The sequence below is a fragment of the Atractosteus spatula genome, chromosome 4 (assembly GCF_055471065.1).
Source record: "Atractosteus spatula isolate fAtrSpa1 chromosome 4, fAtrSpa1.hap1, whole genome shotgun sequence".
Lineage (NCBI taxonomy): Eukaryota > Metazoa > Chordata > Actinopteri > Semionotiformes > Lepisosteidae > Atractosteus > Atractosteus spatula.
In genome coordinates this window covers 12,674,371-12,690,081 of record NC_142709.1, presented here as the reverse complement: position 1 = coordinate 12,690,081, position 15,711 = coordinate 12,674,371, and the positions used below count along the sequence as shown (strand labels likewise).

Here is a 15,711-nt window from a genome sequence, read left to right as displayed (position 1 = left end):
TGGGTAAAGGTGTGTCCCCTTTTCTTACTTCAAATGTCACATGGTTTCTGTTTGTGCCTTCTGGTTCTTGCTTCATTGTTTATTCTCAGAAGTGAAACAGTAGCTTTTCCGGATTCAAAGAAACCACTGCGTGTTATTTACACTGGTCATTGGCCAACTGTAGGTTGAGTCGCTGACTCAAAGTGTGTCATGGAAATTTGTGAAACACACTGGGAGATGTTGGCACACGTGCTCTGCTGCTGTGTGAGAAAGCAAAGGGCAGGCCACTGTTGGCCAGCCTGGGTGTGAACAGTCAAGCCATCCACCCTGAGTCTCAGATGTGGCCCCAAGAGACTGTTATTTGTTATGACATTCTGACATCTGTGGTGTGTTCTGTGGTTTGTTGTGGTGTTGTATGATAGTGTAGTGTCGCGGTTTGTTCTGTGATGTGGTGTTGTGATGTGTTGTGTGGTGTTGCAGTGTTCTGTGTCATGCGTTTTGTGGTGTTATGTAGTGTTACATGTTGCGTTGTTGTGGTGTTGTGTGATGTATAGTGTCGCGGTGTGTTCTGTGATGTGGTGTTGTGATGTGTTGTGTGGTATTGCAGTGTGCTGTGTAGTGTGTTTTGTGGTGGTGTGTTCTGTGATGTGGTGAAGTGTGTTGTGTGGTGTTGTGGTCTGTTGTTCTGTGGTTTGCTGTGTGTTGTATGGTGTTGGGGTGTGCTGTGTGGTGTGTTTTGTGGTGTTGTAGTGCATTCTGTGATGTGGTGTTGTAGTATGTTGTGTGGTTTTGTGGTGTGATGTGTGGTGTTGTGATGTGTTGTGTGGTGTTGCAGTGTTCATGTGTTTTGTGGTGTCGTGGTGCTTTCAGTGATGTGGTGTTGTGGTGTGTTCTCTGCTTTGTTTTGGTGTTGTGTGTTGTATTGTAGTGTGCTGTATGGTGTGTAGTGTTGCAAGGTAATTATTATATACTCAGACCAGTTTAACTCTTTAAATTCCTATCATGTGTAAACACACTGTATTTAAATCTAAAATGATATAGAATTCTTACTAAACGCTTACACAGTGACCGATACTGTTTTTTTTCTGCCGCTACACCGATTGATGGTAGGTCTACTTAAGTATCTGTACACACACATACACCAGAATCCTGATCTTTTAATTGAGAGGCCGTGTCCATTGGAGAAGTGGCATGTGGAAGGTGTAACTTCTTTTCCAGGGTGCCAGCCAGACAGATAATCCTGTTCCATATGGGGTCTGCCATCTGATGCCAATTAGGAGATCGAAGCAGGAGCATTAAAAAACAACAGAAGACATAGGATAGGTGTGTAGATACAGAATATATGTTCAAATGAATAGTATAACATACCATCCTAAAATAAATGAACCTACTGTATAATACTTTTACTAATCTGTACCAATAGCATATTTATAAATATTTTTATAATGCATTTGTATATACTGCTTCAACTCTTGATTTATGACTTTTAAATAGCACACAACTGCCACTGTTTTTTCTCAACCTCTCATTTATTGTCCAAAACCACGTCACAGTTTTTTTAGAAAAAAATGAAAAACATTTTATTATCAAGCAGACATCACTGTAAAGCTAAGCTGTAAGTGTTCCACTTTTATCTGGAGTCATTAATGGAACGAAAAAGAGGAAAAAAGTACTGAGAATTATTTTTCTTTTTACTTTAAAACAAACGCCTCCAGTCCTCTAATCCTCCATGGAGAATCATAACCCAGTGAGTTTTACAGGTCCCCCTTTTAAAGTGTAAGAATATTTACAACGTATTGAACAAGTAAGCAATTTATCTGTTCAATATGGGAACTCTGGTCCTTGAGGGGAGCTGGATTTTCACTTTTTTATCCCACACGATCTCTAAATTGCTCAATTAAACACATGATCTGTTTAACTGGTCATAATGGAATTGCTCCAGGTCTTCTGTAATTAATGATGAAAGTGCAATGGACAAATTGTGCTAGATAGGGGATGTCCAAAAAGAAATTGCCAAACGGTAAAAGAAATGATTAAATCTGCACATAACGTCTCCCGGTGAAGGGATTTTGCCTTCTACAGGGGGGGGATGTAAAAGTCTTACTCTTCTGTGGTCTTGCAGAACCAGTCCTCCCAGATTCAGAGCGTTTCTCCTCTGGGCTGTACAGGCACATGCTTGACATGCAGGACGCGTTTGAGCTGCAGGGCACAAACTGTTTCTTCGCTGGACCTGTGGATTGGCCCCAGCCCTTCGAGGATTCTCCATTCCAATAATTTGTTTTTATGTTGATTCCCAGTGATTTAAAGTTTTCTGAGCCTCCACTAGAGAACACCTTGTTTTAAGTGGTAATTAAAGTTGAGGTTCTCTGCACCGTTTCCTATATGAATAGAGTATCGAATAGGCACGCAGATACTGCAGATACTGGTTTTTATATGTATTAGTTTGAAAACTGCACTTGTTCAACTGTTCAAGGTCTCTTTTCTGTGACATTGAACCTTTGTTTTAGTCATGGGCTTGGGAAACTACTTGGAACACAAAAGCTATGCATGGTTTTTCATGCACATTTAGTATATGGTCTTTTAAAACATATTTTTCACCTTGCCAGCATCCTTTTTCATTCTAAAGGGTGGCCTAGAAATATTTCAGATTCACGGCTGTTTAAAAACGTCGTTTGTCATTTCATTCATGATTGTGAGACAAATATTTCGACCACTGATCAAATTAATCCAAATCAAGCAAGGTACATTCTGGCACAATCCTTAGATTACAACTGTATATTCAGATAACAATAGTAGTTTGCCTTTGCAGAAAGCGTCGTGGAAAACGGTACAATTGCAGTATTTTTAAAAATGTGATTAAGTGAGCACCAGATGGCGCTGTTACACATACTCTGCTGTTGCTGATGCGTGGCACTGCACAATCGTTTGGTGTGCGTGCTTTGCTAAAGCAAATCACAGCACTCTGTGAGCTGAGATGATAAATGAATGATCAGGTCTTGCACCACTTAATGAAAACAAACTGCATGGAGCCTGCCTTTGCTGTTAAAAGGAACAAGACTGCAGAATCTGCTGACTTACCTCTTTGCAAAAGATCTCTTCAGAGACCATTATCCGTAAACATATCGTCAAGATGCATCCTTAACTGTTGCAGCAGACGTGTTAAGCCACTGTCTGTACTCTTATGCTTGGGTTTTTATTTTCAGTAATATGTCTTTAACATGGGAATCTCAAATATGAACAAGTGATGTCTCTCACTGTGAAGTGCGCACATTTGAAAAAATATTTTTTTCTGTTCATCAAAATGGAAGTGATTCTAAATCCACATGACCTCTGTTAAATATTTGTCTAAAACTAGCTCCGGTTAATTTCTATTGTAGCTATAAAGATGTGAGTTTCTTTATGCTTAACAGTTAGTTGTCTAGAATTTCTAGGATCAGCAAATCTCACAGAGTATGTAAGCGTGATTTTAAAAAACGTAAAGGTTAAGTATATAGTTTGTTAGCTTGTTAGAGGATTGTTTCAGTTTTGGAAAACCCGTTAGTCAAAACACAAAGTTTGACCTGTCTTAAGTAGAATGAGGTTTCCTGCTCGCCAGAGACCCTGCAGTTACACAAGCCAAAACAATATTATTGATGGTGTTGTATGGAGTGAAAAGTATCGCAGAACAGGTGAGAGCCTGCTCGAGTTGGCACACAGAGGCATTCAGTTACAGCGCACAGAGCTCCGCGATCATTCAATTCCCTTATTGATTATGGCCTGACAGCTCCGCCATGCAATTTGCCCAGCGCTCAGTGTGTGCTCAGACTGGGAAAACACAGGCCTTGATTGATGACTGACTCTCCCGGGTCTGCAGTGATTAGGAAAACCAAACGGCTTCACACAGCGTCTCAGTCCCTGGCAGACGAAACGACGCTGCAGTCTGAAATGAACTTTCCTCATCTCTGGAAAACGGCTCACAACTCATCTGTGAATGACTGGTTTTCCTCCAGAAACTGCCCTGCTGGGCTTAGGAAAGGAAGCAGACACGGCTGTACTATGGTTCCCGCAGGCAGCTGCCTGCAGATAGTTTTTGCTTGTTATCGGTTCTCTGTCGGCTATGAATAGCAGTACTGAAGCCTGCAGCTGCCTGAGGCAAAAGTGGTAACTAGCGCATACCAAAAAGCTACAAGCCCAGCGTGGTGAGCTGAGGTATAAGTAACCTGTATTTGTCTATTTTTACATGTATGTCCACATTATTATGTACTGTACACCTTATTGATATGGTTATATATACGATATGTATATCTTAAAATATTAAATATATCCTAAATTTAAAATGGGATATATTTAAACGAAACACAACAGAGGCGTTTATATTCCATGCATCACTCCACAATTCTTTTTTATGGCTGTTCTACAGATTTACGTTGTCCTCATTTTCTAATCTGCTCCCTGTGCTCTAACGCGCTTGGTCGGACTGCATTGAACGAATTCTGCTGTTTCAAGAGGCTAGTGGAAACGCTGTAGCTTCAGTGATATAATTTCGAGTTCAGGCAGGGAGCTGAAAAACATATGATTTAGAATGTAATGAGTCAACTGCATCCTGGGTAGTTTTCAAGCCATGAATACACCCATTTACAGACCCTGGCAGCGCTGACCGTTCATCCTCATGAAAAAAAACGTCGCACCTGCCGTGTTGAACCGACCTACATATGAGATTAAAAATCCTCTTATTAGAATCAGAAAACACATCTCCCTTATATAGCAATTTCCGTCACCAGTATACAAACAACAGGGTCATGATGGACTGATACAAGTACTGTGTTCAAAATTTTCAGACACTGACAAACCACCTTTTTTCTTCCTTTTTTTGTTTAACAAGTAAACAACTTGTTAAAATATACAGAAGAGAAGCACACAGAAATGCACACAAACAGAGAGTAGGGAAGTTTATTGCCACACATATACAGTATGTATGTTGGAATTTGTATTTGCTCTGATCTCTAAATTTTGAGTCATTACATGATTGGATAATACAAGAATATGCTTCGTATGTATTGTTTTACTTTCTAGTGTTAAGCTTCACAGACAGAGTTTTTATTATACATTATACCATATAAAGATCATAAACAGAGATCTTCCATGTCTTTCCTAAAAGGTCACTAGCATTTTTATTTTGTCTCCATAGACAAAGTTGATAACATTGTCCATTATCACCATTTTTGTTTGGTCTTTGATGTAAATGGCACAAACTAAGTAAAAAAAGTAACTTGGTGTCATTAGACCTATCTCAAGATTGTATTTAAATTCTAGAAATATATTCTAGACAAAATAAAACAAACTACAACTGTAAATGTCTTCTTAAATATTAGTTTTATGGGAGGTTAGTTTTATTAGTTCTTAAAACAGAGAAGTAAAACTTCTTCCTTTCTAAATGTGTCATGTACTACATCATGACCAGACAGTCGTGCTGAAATGCTGATTTGTTGCTGAACTTATATTACTTTAATAATATAGTGCCTCTTCAACTTTGTGAGCTGTTTGAGAATACTTTGATGTTGGCTCTTCATTTATCAAGACAGATTCCTATACAGTATTTGCAAAGCTTGCTTTCAAACTGGCTCAATGATGCCCCCTCAGGTTGCTCTTGGTAGAGGCACTGGACAGGTCTGTCCATAATCATATTTTTTCAGTTTGTTCTTTCATCAGACCCACAGGTTCATGGTATCAGACAGCATGTCAGCATTGATTCTCATTGTGGCACAAACACCACACAGTGTCCTGCAAAAGTTTTGGGACAAGTAAGTCACAACTGTGACTTGTGCTGTACAGTTATGCAATTTGCATTTGTGATCATGAGATTAAAATGCATGACAAGTACAGTTATACATTATATTTTTGATTAATTCCATTTATATATTTGACCATACATATTATAACAAAAATATATGTTGTATCCACCTCAGTGATCTGAAATGAGTGGAACTATTGGGACACCTTCACTGCACATTTTAAAGTTTAAAAGTCAGTATTTGGACGCATATCCCTTTGAAGCAATATTTGCACGAGACAACCTTGATCTCACAAACTGAAACTGCAACACTTTCTGCAATTTTTTTCTTCCTCTAAAAATATTATACTCCTCTTAATCCATTTTAAACTTGTATTGTACGTAGAATGCAGGTTGTGCCATACTGGCATTTGCAGGTGAAAACTTCTCCCAGATGTCACAGATGTGCTCAGGTACAGCCAGCACTCATCCTGCACGTTTCGGGAGTGTCCTGTGATTGAACTCTCTGGGAGGTGGGTGACCAATGTGCTTACTGATGCTGATGTCTCTGGTGTGCTTATGTTGCTTAGCCCTCTACTGCTGCTGCAAGAAGATGAGACTCAAGCTGTTAATAATCTTCAGGAATCATGGCTTCTGTTTTTCGATTCTAAAAACCCATTTTAAACGGTAGGCTTGTGACTCAGATATGCTCAAATAGCACTTGATTAGATTCATTTAAACAAATTGTTCTTATGAAGGGATGTAGGACTAGATGACATTTTGCTCTTGAAAAAGCTTCTTGATGTGGTCACATGCTTTTTGTCACCTTATGTACTTAGTATAGTTTGCCCTTGTTATCTATTGTTTTCTGGTGTGTGCCTTCATTCTTTTATTTCTCAGTGTTTGATGTGGTGTCTTGTTTTGTTCTTAAAATTATAATAAATGTTTTTTTTAAATCACATAATACCAGAAGAAAACAATCTGTGTTATTTTTTTTCCTGTATTTTTCACTTGATGCTCTATGGATACTGGTAACAGAAATTGGCATTACAACAATGTATTAAATAACATCTATTGTTTTTAAATTAGCAACCATACACTTTTTGAACCCTGAGAGGAAAAGGAAATCATGGCTAAGCAGAAAATGAAAAAGGAAATCAGGGTTTCCTGTTTTCCTTGATAAAACCATGGGTTTTGTATGGTTACTTGTGAAGAACATTAGGAAAAAAGAGAGCAGTCCCCTGTGTGATGTTCACTGCTAAATGTCACAACAAAAATGTTAACAAAGCATTATTCATATACTGCACAAAAAAAGGTGAGAGAGTTCTTGTTGCAGTCAATACAGGCTAACAACAGTATTGCCATAAAGCATTTGGAATTATAACTGATCATTCACAGGGAGATAAGCTCCAAGGTACATCACAAGAAAAAGTCAGTTGAGTGGCATTTGGTAATTTTTCTACAAAGTCAGCATTGATAAAGAACTTGAAAAGTAAAATACTCTTAAACCCAAATCAGAAACACAGCACAGCACAGTGAAGTCCTCCATTTACCAACTTACTAATATACTAGTACACTTACTTTAACAGTATAATTTATATACTCATTTGCAGTTTCGTGGGGCTTTAAGTACAGTAACGAGTGTTAGTCTCCGCTTTTTGCTACAGATTTCAGAAGAGGTTCCTGTTAATACTCAACTGTGTTTGTGTTTTCGAAGTATGAACATCAAAATTTATCGGACATGTCCATTTCAGTCAGATGGATGGATGCGTTAGGAATCCCTGGTGGGAAGATACAAGGATCCTGTGCAGACGCAGGCACGGGTAGTAGATGAGGCAGGCGAACAATCCAAAACGAGAGGCAAGGTCGTGGTCAAAAGGCGTAAGGTAAATCGTAATCCAGGGAGAACACCGGTGGCAAACAGTCCGAGGCGAGAGGCGAGGTCCAAAGTCGAAAAGGCAGAAGGGGAGTCCGATATTCAGAATAAACGAAGTACGGGAAAACACCAGGTAGACCTCTCTAGGAGTTGACTCAATATCGAGCCGCGGGAAGCAGGTAAAGAAGGTATAAATAGCACTGCGCACCGCACGGTGGAGTGTGTGCAGGTGGTTTAACTCTTGCGGCGGCGTTTGTTAATAATCATTTGCTGCTGGTGCTGATTAGATCGCTTAAGAGATGGTCTTGACTGCCTGGTGGTCGTGACAGGATGCAGTTCATGTTACAGCTTTTGCAAATTTTAATTTTCTGTGGAACACAGGAAATGAAATTCACCTTTACTAAAAAGAATGTACTTTTCATTTAAGCTTAACACTCGGGAAGAGAGCTTGAAATTTCACTACGTTCGCACATATATTACACGGCTTTACTTCATCGTAGGTCATGCACTGCTTGCAAGACCCCGTGGAGATCCCAACACGCTGTCTTTCAGCTGCTTTAACATTGTTCACTTTACACACAAAAGGAAACAAAAAAGATGTGCTGCTGTTGAAGCCTGTCAAATATTGGTCGGTTTATGGAGTTCAAGTGAGTTGGCAATAGTAAAGCTGATCCATTAGATTCATCATATTGGGTACAGTCTCACACTGTAAAAATGAAACACATTTCAATGTGAAGTTTTCTCCTTAGTCTCCAGCTGCAGAATTTCTCCCTACAAAGCCCTCAGCGTATTGGGCATCACTGGAGAGACAAGGAGGAGAGCCATTTGTAATATCACTGAGGCAGCAGAGAAAGCTTCAGGACGGCTCTGGTTAAGAAGAGCAGGTCCATGGGGTTCTGCAGCTTAATGCTACTTGAACACAGATCGTGGCCTGATCAACCCCGGCCAGGCCACCTGGGCGAGCGTGCCTGATGTTGACACACAGTGACCCCGGGAACATCACTGAGGATGTGTTCAAGAGCATCGGGGGATGTATCTTCTAAACTCTGTGATGTGATGTGTCTAATGTGATGACTTAATGACTCCAGTGCCATTGGCAGCAAGTTTCAAAATCCTGTTTCTCCAGGACATTCCACTATTTATTCTTGGAAAGCAGGAAAGGACACAATGGGTGGTGCAACAACCGGGCTGGTTTCTGTTGCAGATGAGTGGGAGTTAGAAAGGGGGTCATGAGTCATGCACAGCTGTACCGCAAAGTGCATTACTGACATTACTGATATGTGACAAACGAGATGAGCAGGAAAGGCAACATATCCCTTGTTCCCCAGTGCATGGGGAAGTGCTGTATGTGTAAGGGCGAGAGCAAAATCCCCAGGCATCCTGGCCAAATTTCCCCCTGGCCTTTACCAGTCACGGCCTCCTAATAATCCCCATCTATGAGCTGGCTTCATCACTCTGCTCTCCTCCCCACTGAGAGCTGGTGTGTGGTGAGTGTACTGAGCGCACTTTGGCTGCCATCGCATCATCCAGGTGGGGGCTACACATTGGTGGTGGTGGAGGGGAGTCCCCATTACCTGTAAAGCGCTTTGAGTGGAGTGTCCAGAAAAGCGCTATATAAGTGTAAGGAATTGTTATTATTCACGTCATTGGTTAGAAAAGGGGCATATTATTTTCAGTTTAAAAATGCCAAGCATACAGCAGGTAATCTTGTACATCATCTCAGCTCGTAGCTCAGTAATTTTGCGGCTGTGGAGTCTGTTGTTTACCCATTCCCAATGTGATCTTCACGTTACAAAATTCTTTACCCATCCTTCCTACCGCGCTTTCGCTGAGAATGCATTGTAGTGAATTGCAGCGGCCAAGAAGAGAAGTGTCTTTCCCCCATTGTCTTTTAAAGATGTTGTTGCAGTGCTGCCGTTTCAAACATATTTTCCAGAGATCTTAACAAATTGGCGCAATGGCAAATGTGTCACCGTCCTTCAACATTAGTTTATCTTAGTTAAATAACCGAGAAACGTTATTGCGCAGCATTTCCCCCCATTCTCACACGACTTCTCACAGGAACAGGCAGAATGAAACGTTCATCGGGATTTTAACCGCCGAGACAGACTGATTACCTCCTCAAAACGTTTCTCGCGAACTCGCAATATGTTCGCGCTTATGTTACCCAGTTGTCGCACACGACAGATTTACGACTCAATCCTCCTCAATCCTTCGGTACTCCTGGGCCCTCACAGAAAAGGGGCACTGCAACTTGGAGCTGCAGTACGTCCCAGAAATGTCGCAGTGTGCCTTTAAAAGGTTGAGCTGTCTGTTTCTGCCGTAGGCGGGCGTTTCTCGATTCTTTAGACTGTTTCCTTGTCCTACGCAGTTCCACAGCCCGGCGAAGGTACTAAGACCTTGCGCCATGGAGCTGACAGACAAACCCCAACACTGGAGAGTAGACTTTTTCGAAAAGAAGACGGTCATACCCATCCTAATTTGCTTGATTTCTCAGGTCTGCAGGATGCGTGCGGAGGACAGCGCTATGGAGGAACTTACCACCGAGAAGGAGGCTGAAGAAAGCCATAGGCAGGACAGTGTGAATTTACTGACATTCATCTTATTGCTGACATTAACAATCCTTACCATCTGGCTTTTTAAACACAGAAGAGTCCGTTTTCTGCACGAGACTGGTCTGGCTATGATATACGGTGAGAACACGTATTTAACTCATTTAGTCTCGAAATCTATGACGAGCTATGCATTAACCTCCTGGTATCGTGCGTGTATAACCTTAGCCATATACATCAAACTTCAAGTTCGTCGTGAAACGTGGGAAATTAAATTTGACTTGAAAGATGAAAATAATACCACTCACGTTTTAACGCTGGATAATGCAGTTCGTGTGACGTGAATCTTGTCACGGCGTATAGCCTTTGCTGTATGAATTGAAGAGAAATTTGGCAATTCCTCTAAACTGCTACATTGTAATTTCGGGGCATGCATTTAATCTTTCCACACTTCAGCAACCCGCTCGTTTGCGTGGTCGTCCAGTACCAAATAGGCCTCCTGGAAATAATTAATAGGTGATCCTCGTCATCGTTAGAACATTCTGTCAACACGTTCAACTAAGGGATAGCCTATGGTTCAGTCCCTGGAAACTGACAGAAAAGGATGGGAATATTATATACACTGGAGCAGTTTGAAATAAACCGACATGTTCGATTCCCTTGTATTCTTCTGTCCTGAACAATGGTTGTGGTCATTAACGAGTGACTCACCCCCAACCTCCCCCTCCTCTCCGGTCTTTCGCTATCTTGAGAAAGGCCTGCTTGTCTGGGTTATGTATAGATCTGATTTCTTGTTCGCTTACGCTACGCTTTCTGTGTTTATCCCCACTGGCCACTTGTTTAGCAGATGGACGTATTTAAACCGCATCGTTCCTGACAACCTCTGTACGACAATACCATTTCTTGCTGTCTGTGATTGTGATGCTGTCTGCTCCATCACTAGCTAAAGCGGCTGATGTGTTTGCGTAAAAATAGATCTATTGGCCAAGGGCATATGCTATGCAGCCGACGTAGTGAATGTCAGTTCAGGCAACACGGAGTTTACAATAGCACACGGCAGCACTTGGTATTACATAGGTCCTTCTACGCTGTGGTAGAACCAAGCTAATAAGTAATAAAATGAATATTTGCGGAAGCGCAGTTGTTACGGAGATTTTGAAAACTGCCGATTTAGGAAGCTGACAGAGAAATCTCGTGCGATATCATCTTTAATCTTTTTACTCGATTGCCAAATTCAATGATTTTTGTTTTATTTGACAGTAGCAGAATTGCCGTTTGGGTTATGGAATGACTCTCGTTTTCCTGTAGAGACCCATCATGCGTCTTATAAAATGTACGGTACCCGAGTTCGTTTCCAGATGTCCAGAAATGAATGTGTTTATCTTCATTTGGGAACATTAGACGGGTCAGTGCGTGCCGCCGGTATTATTCTGTAATTAGCAGGAATTAACAGTGAGCTCAGCTCTGCTGATTGTCCTGTCCAGTCTCTTGCCCTGGTCAGTCTGCACGTTGTGAAGACACGTACAGTACTTTATTTCACTTTGCGATGGGGCACATAAAAAAGCATTTTATGACTCCTCACATCTTTGTTTTTTTTTTAGTTTTAAGAAAACGTGTATACGTTTATTATCTGTTTTGAAAAATTAAAATATTTAATACATATGACCCATCCACTTTGATTGGCAATTATTACACGTTTTTTCTTAATTTACTGTGAATCTAAATTATTTTTTCAAAGCATTTTTTTTATCAAGCTACGTATAAATGAAGTCTAAACTCCATATATGTCAATGTAAGATCTTTGCCACCTCCATCACACACACTTCTTCCCTGTACACAAAAGTGTCTTTTTGCCTGTGTCAAAAAGTAATGGTGATTTTTTTTGTTCCTAGACTGTGTAAAGTCTAAGATGCAAGATTAGTTTTGTGGAGTTTTAAACTTTCTTTCTTCCATTTCTGGAAATATTATAGTCAAAACATATGCATATAAAAAGTATTAATACACATTATCTTTTAAGAGCATTTAGATGGGTGTGCCTTAAAGAAATGTAGCCCTTAGTGTTTTTACTTGTATCATTCTTTTTATTTACAGCCAACATGGCCTGAGAACTTTTTCAATGGTCTTTTTCAAGCGCTGTGTTATTAGCATAAGCAGTCACAGATAAGCTCGTCAGGGATTTATGACGGATATTCCATGAAAAAAGTGGGCATAGGTGTTTTATAAAACCTCACAGAGGGGTATGTCAGTTTTCAGCTAAACAGTATTACTTCGCATTAATTATTAAGTAATAAATTAATGATATATTGCCACATTAGCTGAACTTTTCTGCTTTGCTTAAATATACTGTATTAGTAAAGAAAATCTCGGCCTATGCAATCCAGTGCTAGATCCTGCGGAAAATATTGATAGGATTAGGGCACAAATTCTAAGTAAAACTGAGACGGCAGGCTGTTTTAATTTATTTAACGAAGAAGGAAGCCTAATGAGTTTTCAGATGCAAATGCTGTGTGGGAGCAGGTGCCAGTCTAGAATAGAAACCCTAACACTCCGCCTCGTGCCAGAGATCTGGCAGCAGGCTTGTCTGACCTGTTCCGATTCCTCAACTCTCTGCATCTGAGCTCTTATGGAAAAATAAAAGGGAACTGCATGTACATAAAAATCCCCCCCAAAGCATTTTTTTTAATGTGTTTTAAAATAATTATTGGCAATTTGTGTACTGTATATAAGCCTTGAAGTCAGTGTTGTTGCTTCGGTGGCCTTTGAAAGGAGGCACAAGTCCAAGGAAAGCAGTGTTATTTCATTCTGAAGGTAAACCCATGTTGTATTCAATTTGTATGTGTAATAAAGTTGTTTTGCAGCATGTGGAGATGGGGTTCTCAACAGTACGTTTGTGCAAGTAGTTTAATTTAGAAAACAATTACATCACTTTTCTCTTGATTTTCTGGTGATCTGGTGATTGTGTGACTTTGGCAATAAATTACGCTTATACAGGTATGTACAGAAGTTTACTTCATGCACATTTTAGCTAGTAGTATAGCTGGCAAGTTAAACCTCACTCATTGCTGTGTTTGCAATGTGCTGAGTAGCAGAGCCTTTGGATTTTAAAGGTAGTGATTTGATGTCTCTGCTGTGCTGCCCAGACAGTTGAGGAGATGGAAGACGGTTGTATTGGCTGAAATCCTTTTCATGTCTCTCTCCTCCAGCTAGCTGTAGTGAGCTGGAACGACACCACGCTGGGACTGACTGAGGTCAGCTCCATCCCCTTTGATCCATCAGCTGGTCGGGTGTTTTGCGGCCGAGGAGAAAGTGAAATCTAACTACAGAATCGTTTTTAAAAGGTGTCCGGATGCGAGGCTGTCCACCAGGCTCCCATTTTGATTGCGGCAATGATTTAAAGTTCGGATTTGGTGTTCTGCTGCGGATGGACAAATGGGTTAAAACGTCTGCCCTCTAATAATCAGCATGACACAAGGCTTGCCTGCCCTCTGGAGACCTCCTCTGAATTTAATGAGAGACGCATCCAGCCAGGCATTGATCCGTGAACTCTGGAACAATACGTCCTTGAGGTGTCGGTTTTAGCTGCCGTATCTTTCATTTTGTTTTCAGACCTGGTCTTTAAAGACTTAACTTTTCTAGCCATTCGTTTTTTAAATTTTATGCGTGTTTCTGGACTGTTTTAGACTGTGGTGCTTGCATCAGATGTGCAGCTTCTAATGCTAATATCTGATTCTATTTAACATCAGAAATAATGTGGGCGGCACAGGGGCACAGTGGTTAGCATTGCTGCCTTGCAACCCCGGGACCCTGGGTTGAATTCTTGGGGTGCTAACAGCGTGGAGTTTGTATGGTCTCCCCATGTTTACATACAGTAGAATTCCTCTGGGTGCTCCGGTTTCCTTCCCCAGTCCAAAAACCTACTGGTAGGATAATAAGGCCCTGGTTTCTGTGCCCTGTGATTGACTGGCGTCCCATCCAAGGCGATTCCAGCCTTGTGCCTGTTCCTTGCCAGGATAGACTCTGGCTCCACTGTGACCTCGAACAGGATAAAGCAGTAAAGAAAGGGATGGTTAGATAACCGATAATGTACGTTTTAGTGATCTTCAATTATTGAACCTGTACGTCCTTAAGTATATTTGTAGTAAATAAGCTTAATAATAGAATGACGGCTACTATTGACAATAGACGCATTGATTTAATGAAGGTTATATTATTTATTTAGTTTGTTTGCCTTAATGTTTGAATGACTGCAGAGAGTTAATCTGTTGCGATGATAACACCCACAGAAGATGAAATGTTGTCTATTAAACACAGTGTTATTGAGTTTTGAATCTAAATGACAGAACTTGGAAGAGAATAGAGCACTTAGCGGGATCTGAGTGGGAGCAGTTGTCTTTCTGAAGGCTTGTGTCTTTTGTCTTTTTTGACACAGTAGCCTTCACACATCTGCAAATCTGCCTGATTCTAGAGCTCCTGTGGTCCTCCTGTTCTCTAGGATGTGTACTGCAGCGTTTGCACTTAGTACTTTGAGGGAATGGAATTACTGCATTCATATATTCAAAAACCACCTTCCATTTTTCGTCCCCAACAGAACTACAGGTGTTACTGCAAATTTCTGGCCTTTCTCAGTCAAGTCGGTTTCGAAAATCAAAGGAGCCCTTGGATGTGAAGGCTGTTATTGTGGCTGTAGCTGGTGATTGGTAGTCAATTTAATGGAAGCAGCTGTAGAAGTTCTGAGGCGATTTTCACAGCTGCTGCTCCAGTGAAAGGCATCCCTGTCCTTGAAATCTCCTGTTCTCTGGAAGACTTTGGCAAATGGTATTTCATACCAGGGTAAAAGCAAAAAAAAAAAGTTAAAAGAAAGAGCACAAAGGAGCTATTTAAGCATTGATAAGTGGCCATAATATACTGTATAAGATTGTAAAATGTTGCTGTAAATGCAATCCGAACATTCTCTCTAATAGAAATAACCATGATCCACGTTGGTGGTGACACATGACTTTGAGTCATGCAGTAATTGAACAGTGCCTAGTTCGCTGTGTATAGTGTTTTAAGTGCCAGTTTGTTCTGCTGGGTCTCTTGGTGTCTCCTGCAGTAAACGTTCCCTTTCTTGACTGGGGTGTAAAAATCTGTAGTTCAAACCAAGGCAAAATTCCTAAGGAGAGCATGAATCTCGTTGAGCGCGGTTGGTTCAGCAGATATGGGTTGGCTTGGCCTTCCTTGGGTTGAGACCTGAGTTTTTCAGGATGGTTGTTTTTTAAAGGGAAAGTGACTGGGCCATACGGTACTGTAAGAACAGCTGGGGTTCTCCTTGGTGAATGTACCAAACTGCAAAACAATTTTAAAACGAGTGTGAAAGATAACCGATTTCACTTTTGAAACAAACTTTCTAAAGTTTCAAAACGATTATTTTTACTAAGCTTTGTTTTTTTTTAGGCTACAGCAAGAAATTCATCAGTCCTGTCCAATGTCAGACAGTCTGCAAATTCCCCAAGAAGGCTAGGCTGTGAGTAAGGAGTGATTTCAAATAAGGAAGAAAGGATCTCATCTTTGTTTAA

At 40.7% G+C, this 15,711-nt stretch overlaps 1 protein-coding gene across 2 annotated transcripts in view; it reads left to right on the top strand.

The window, feature by feature from the left end:
- Positions 1-9,917: 9,917 nt before the first annotated feature.
- Positions 9,918-15,711, top strand: part of slc9a7 (solute carrier family 9 member 7) — a 57,797-nt gene continuing 52,003 nt past the window's right edge. For both annotated transcript variants that reach the window (XM_088913636.1, XM_088913635.1), the window contains exon 1: positions 9,918-10,297. In XM_088913636.1, the coding sequence (XP_088769762.1) occupies positions 10,012-10,297 (286 nt within the window). In that variant the 5' untranslated portion in view covers positions 9,918-10,011. The remainder of the gene's footprint in view (positions 10,298-15,711) is intronic.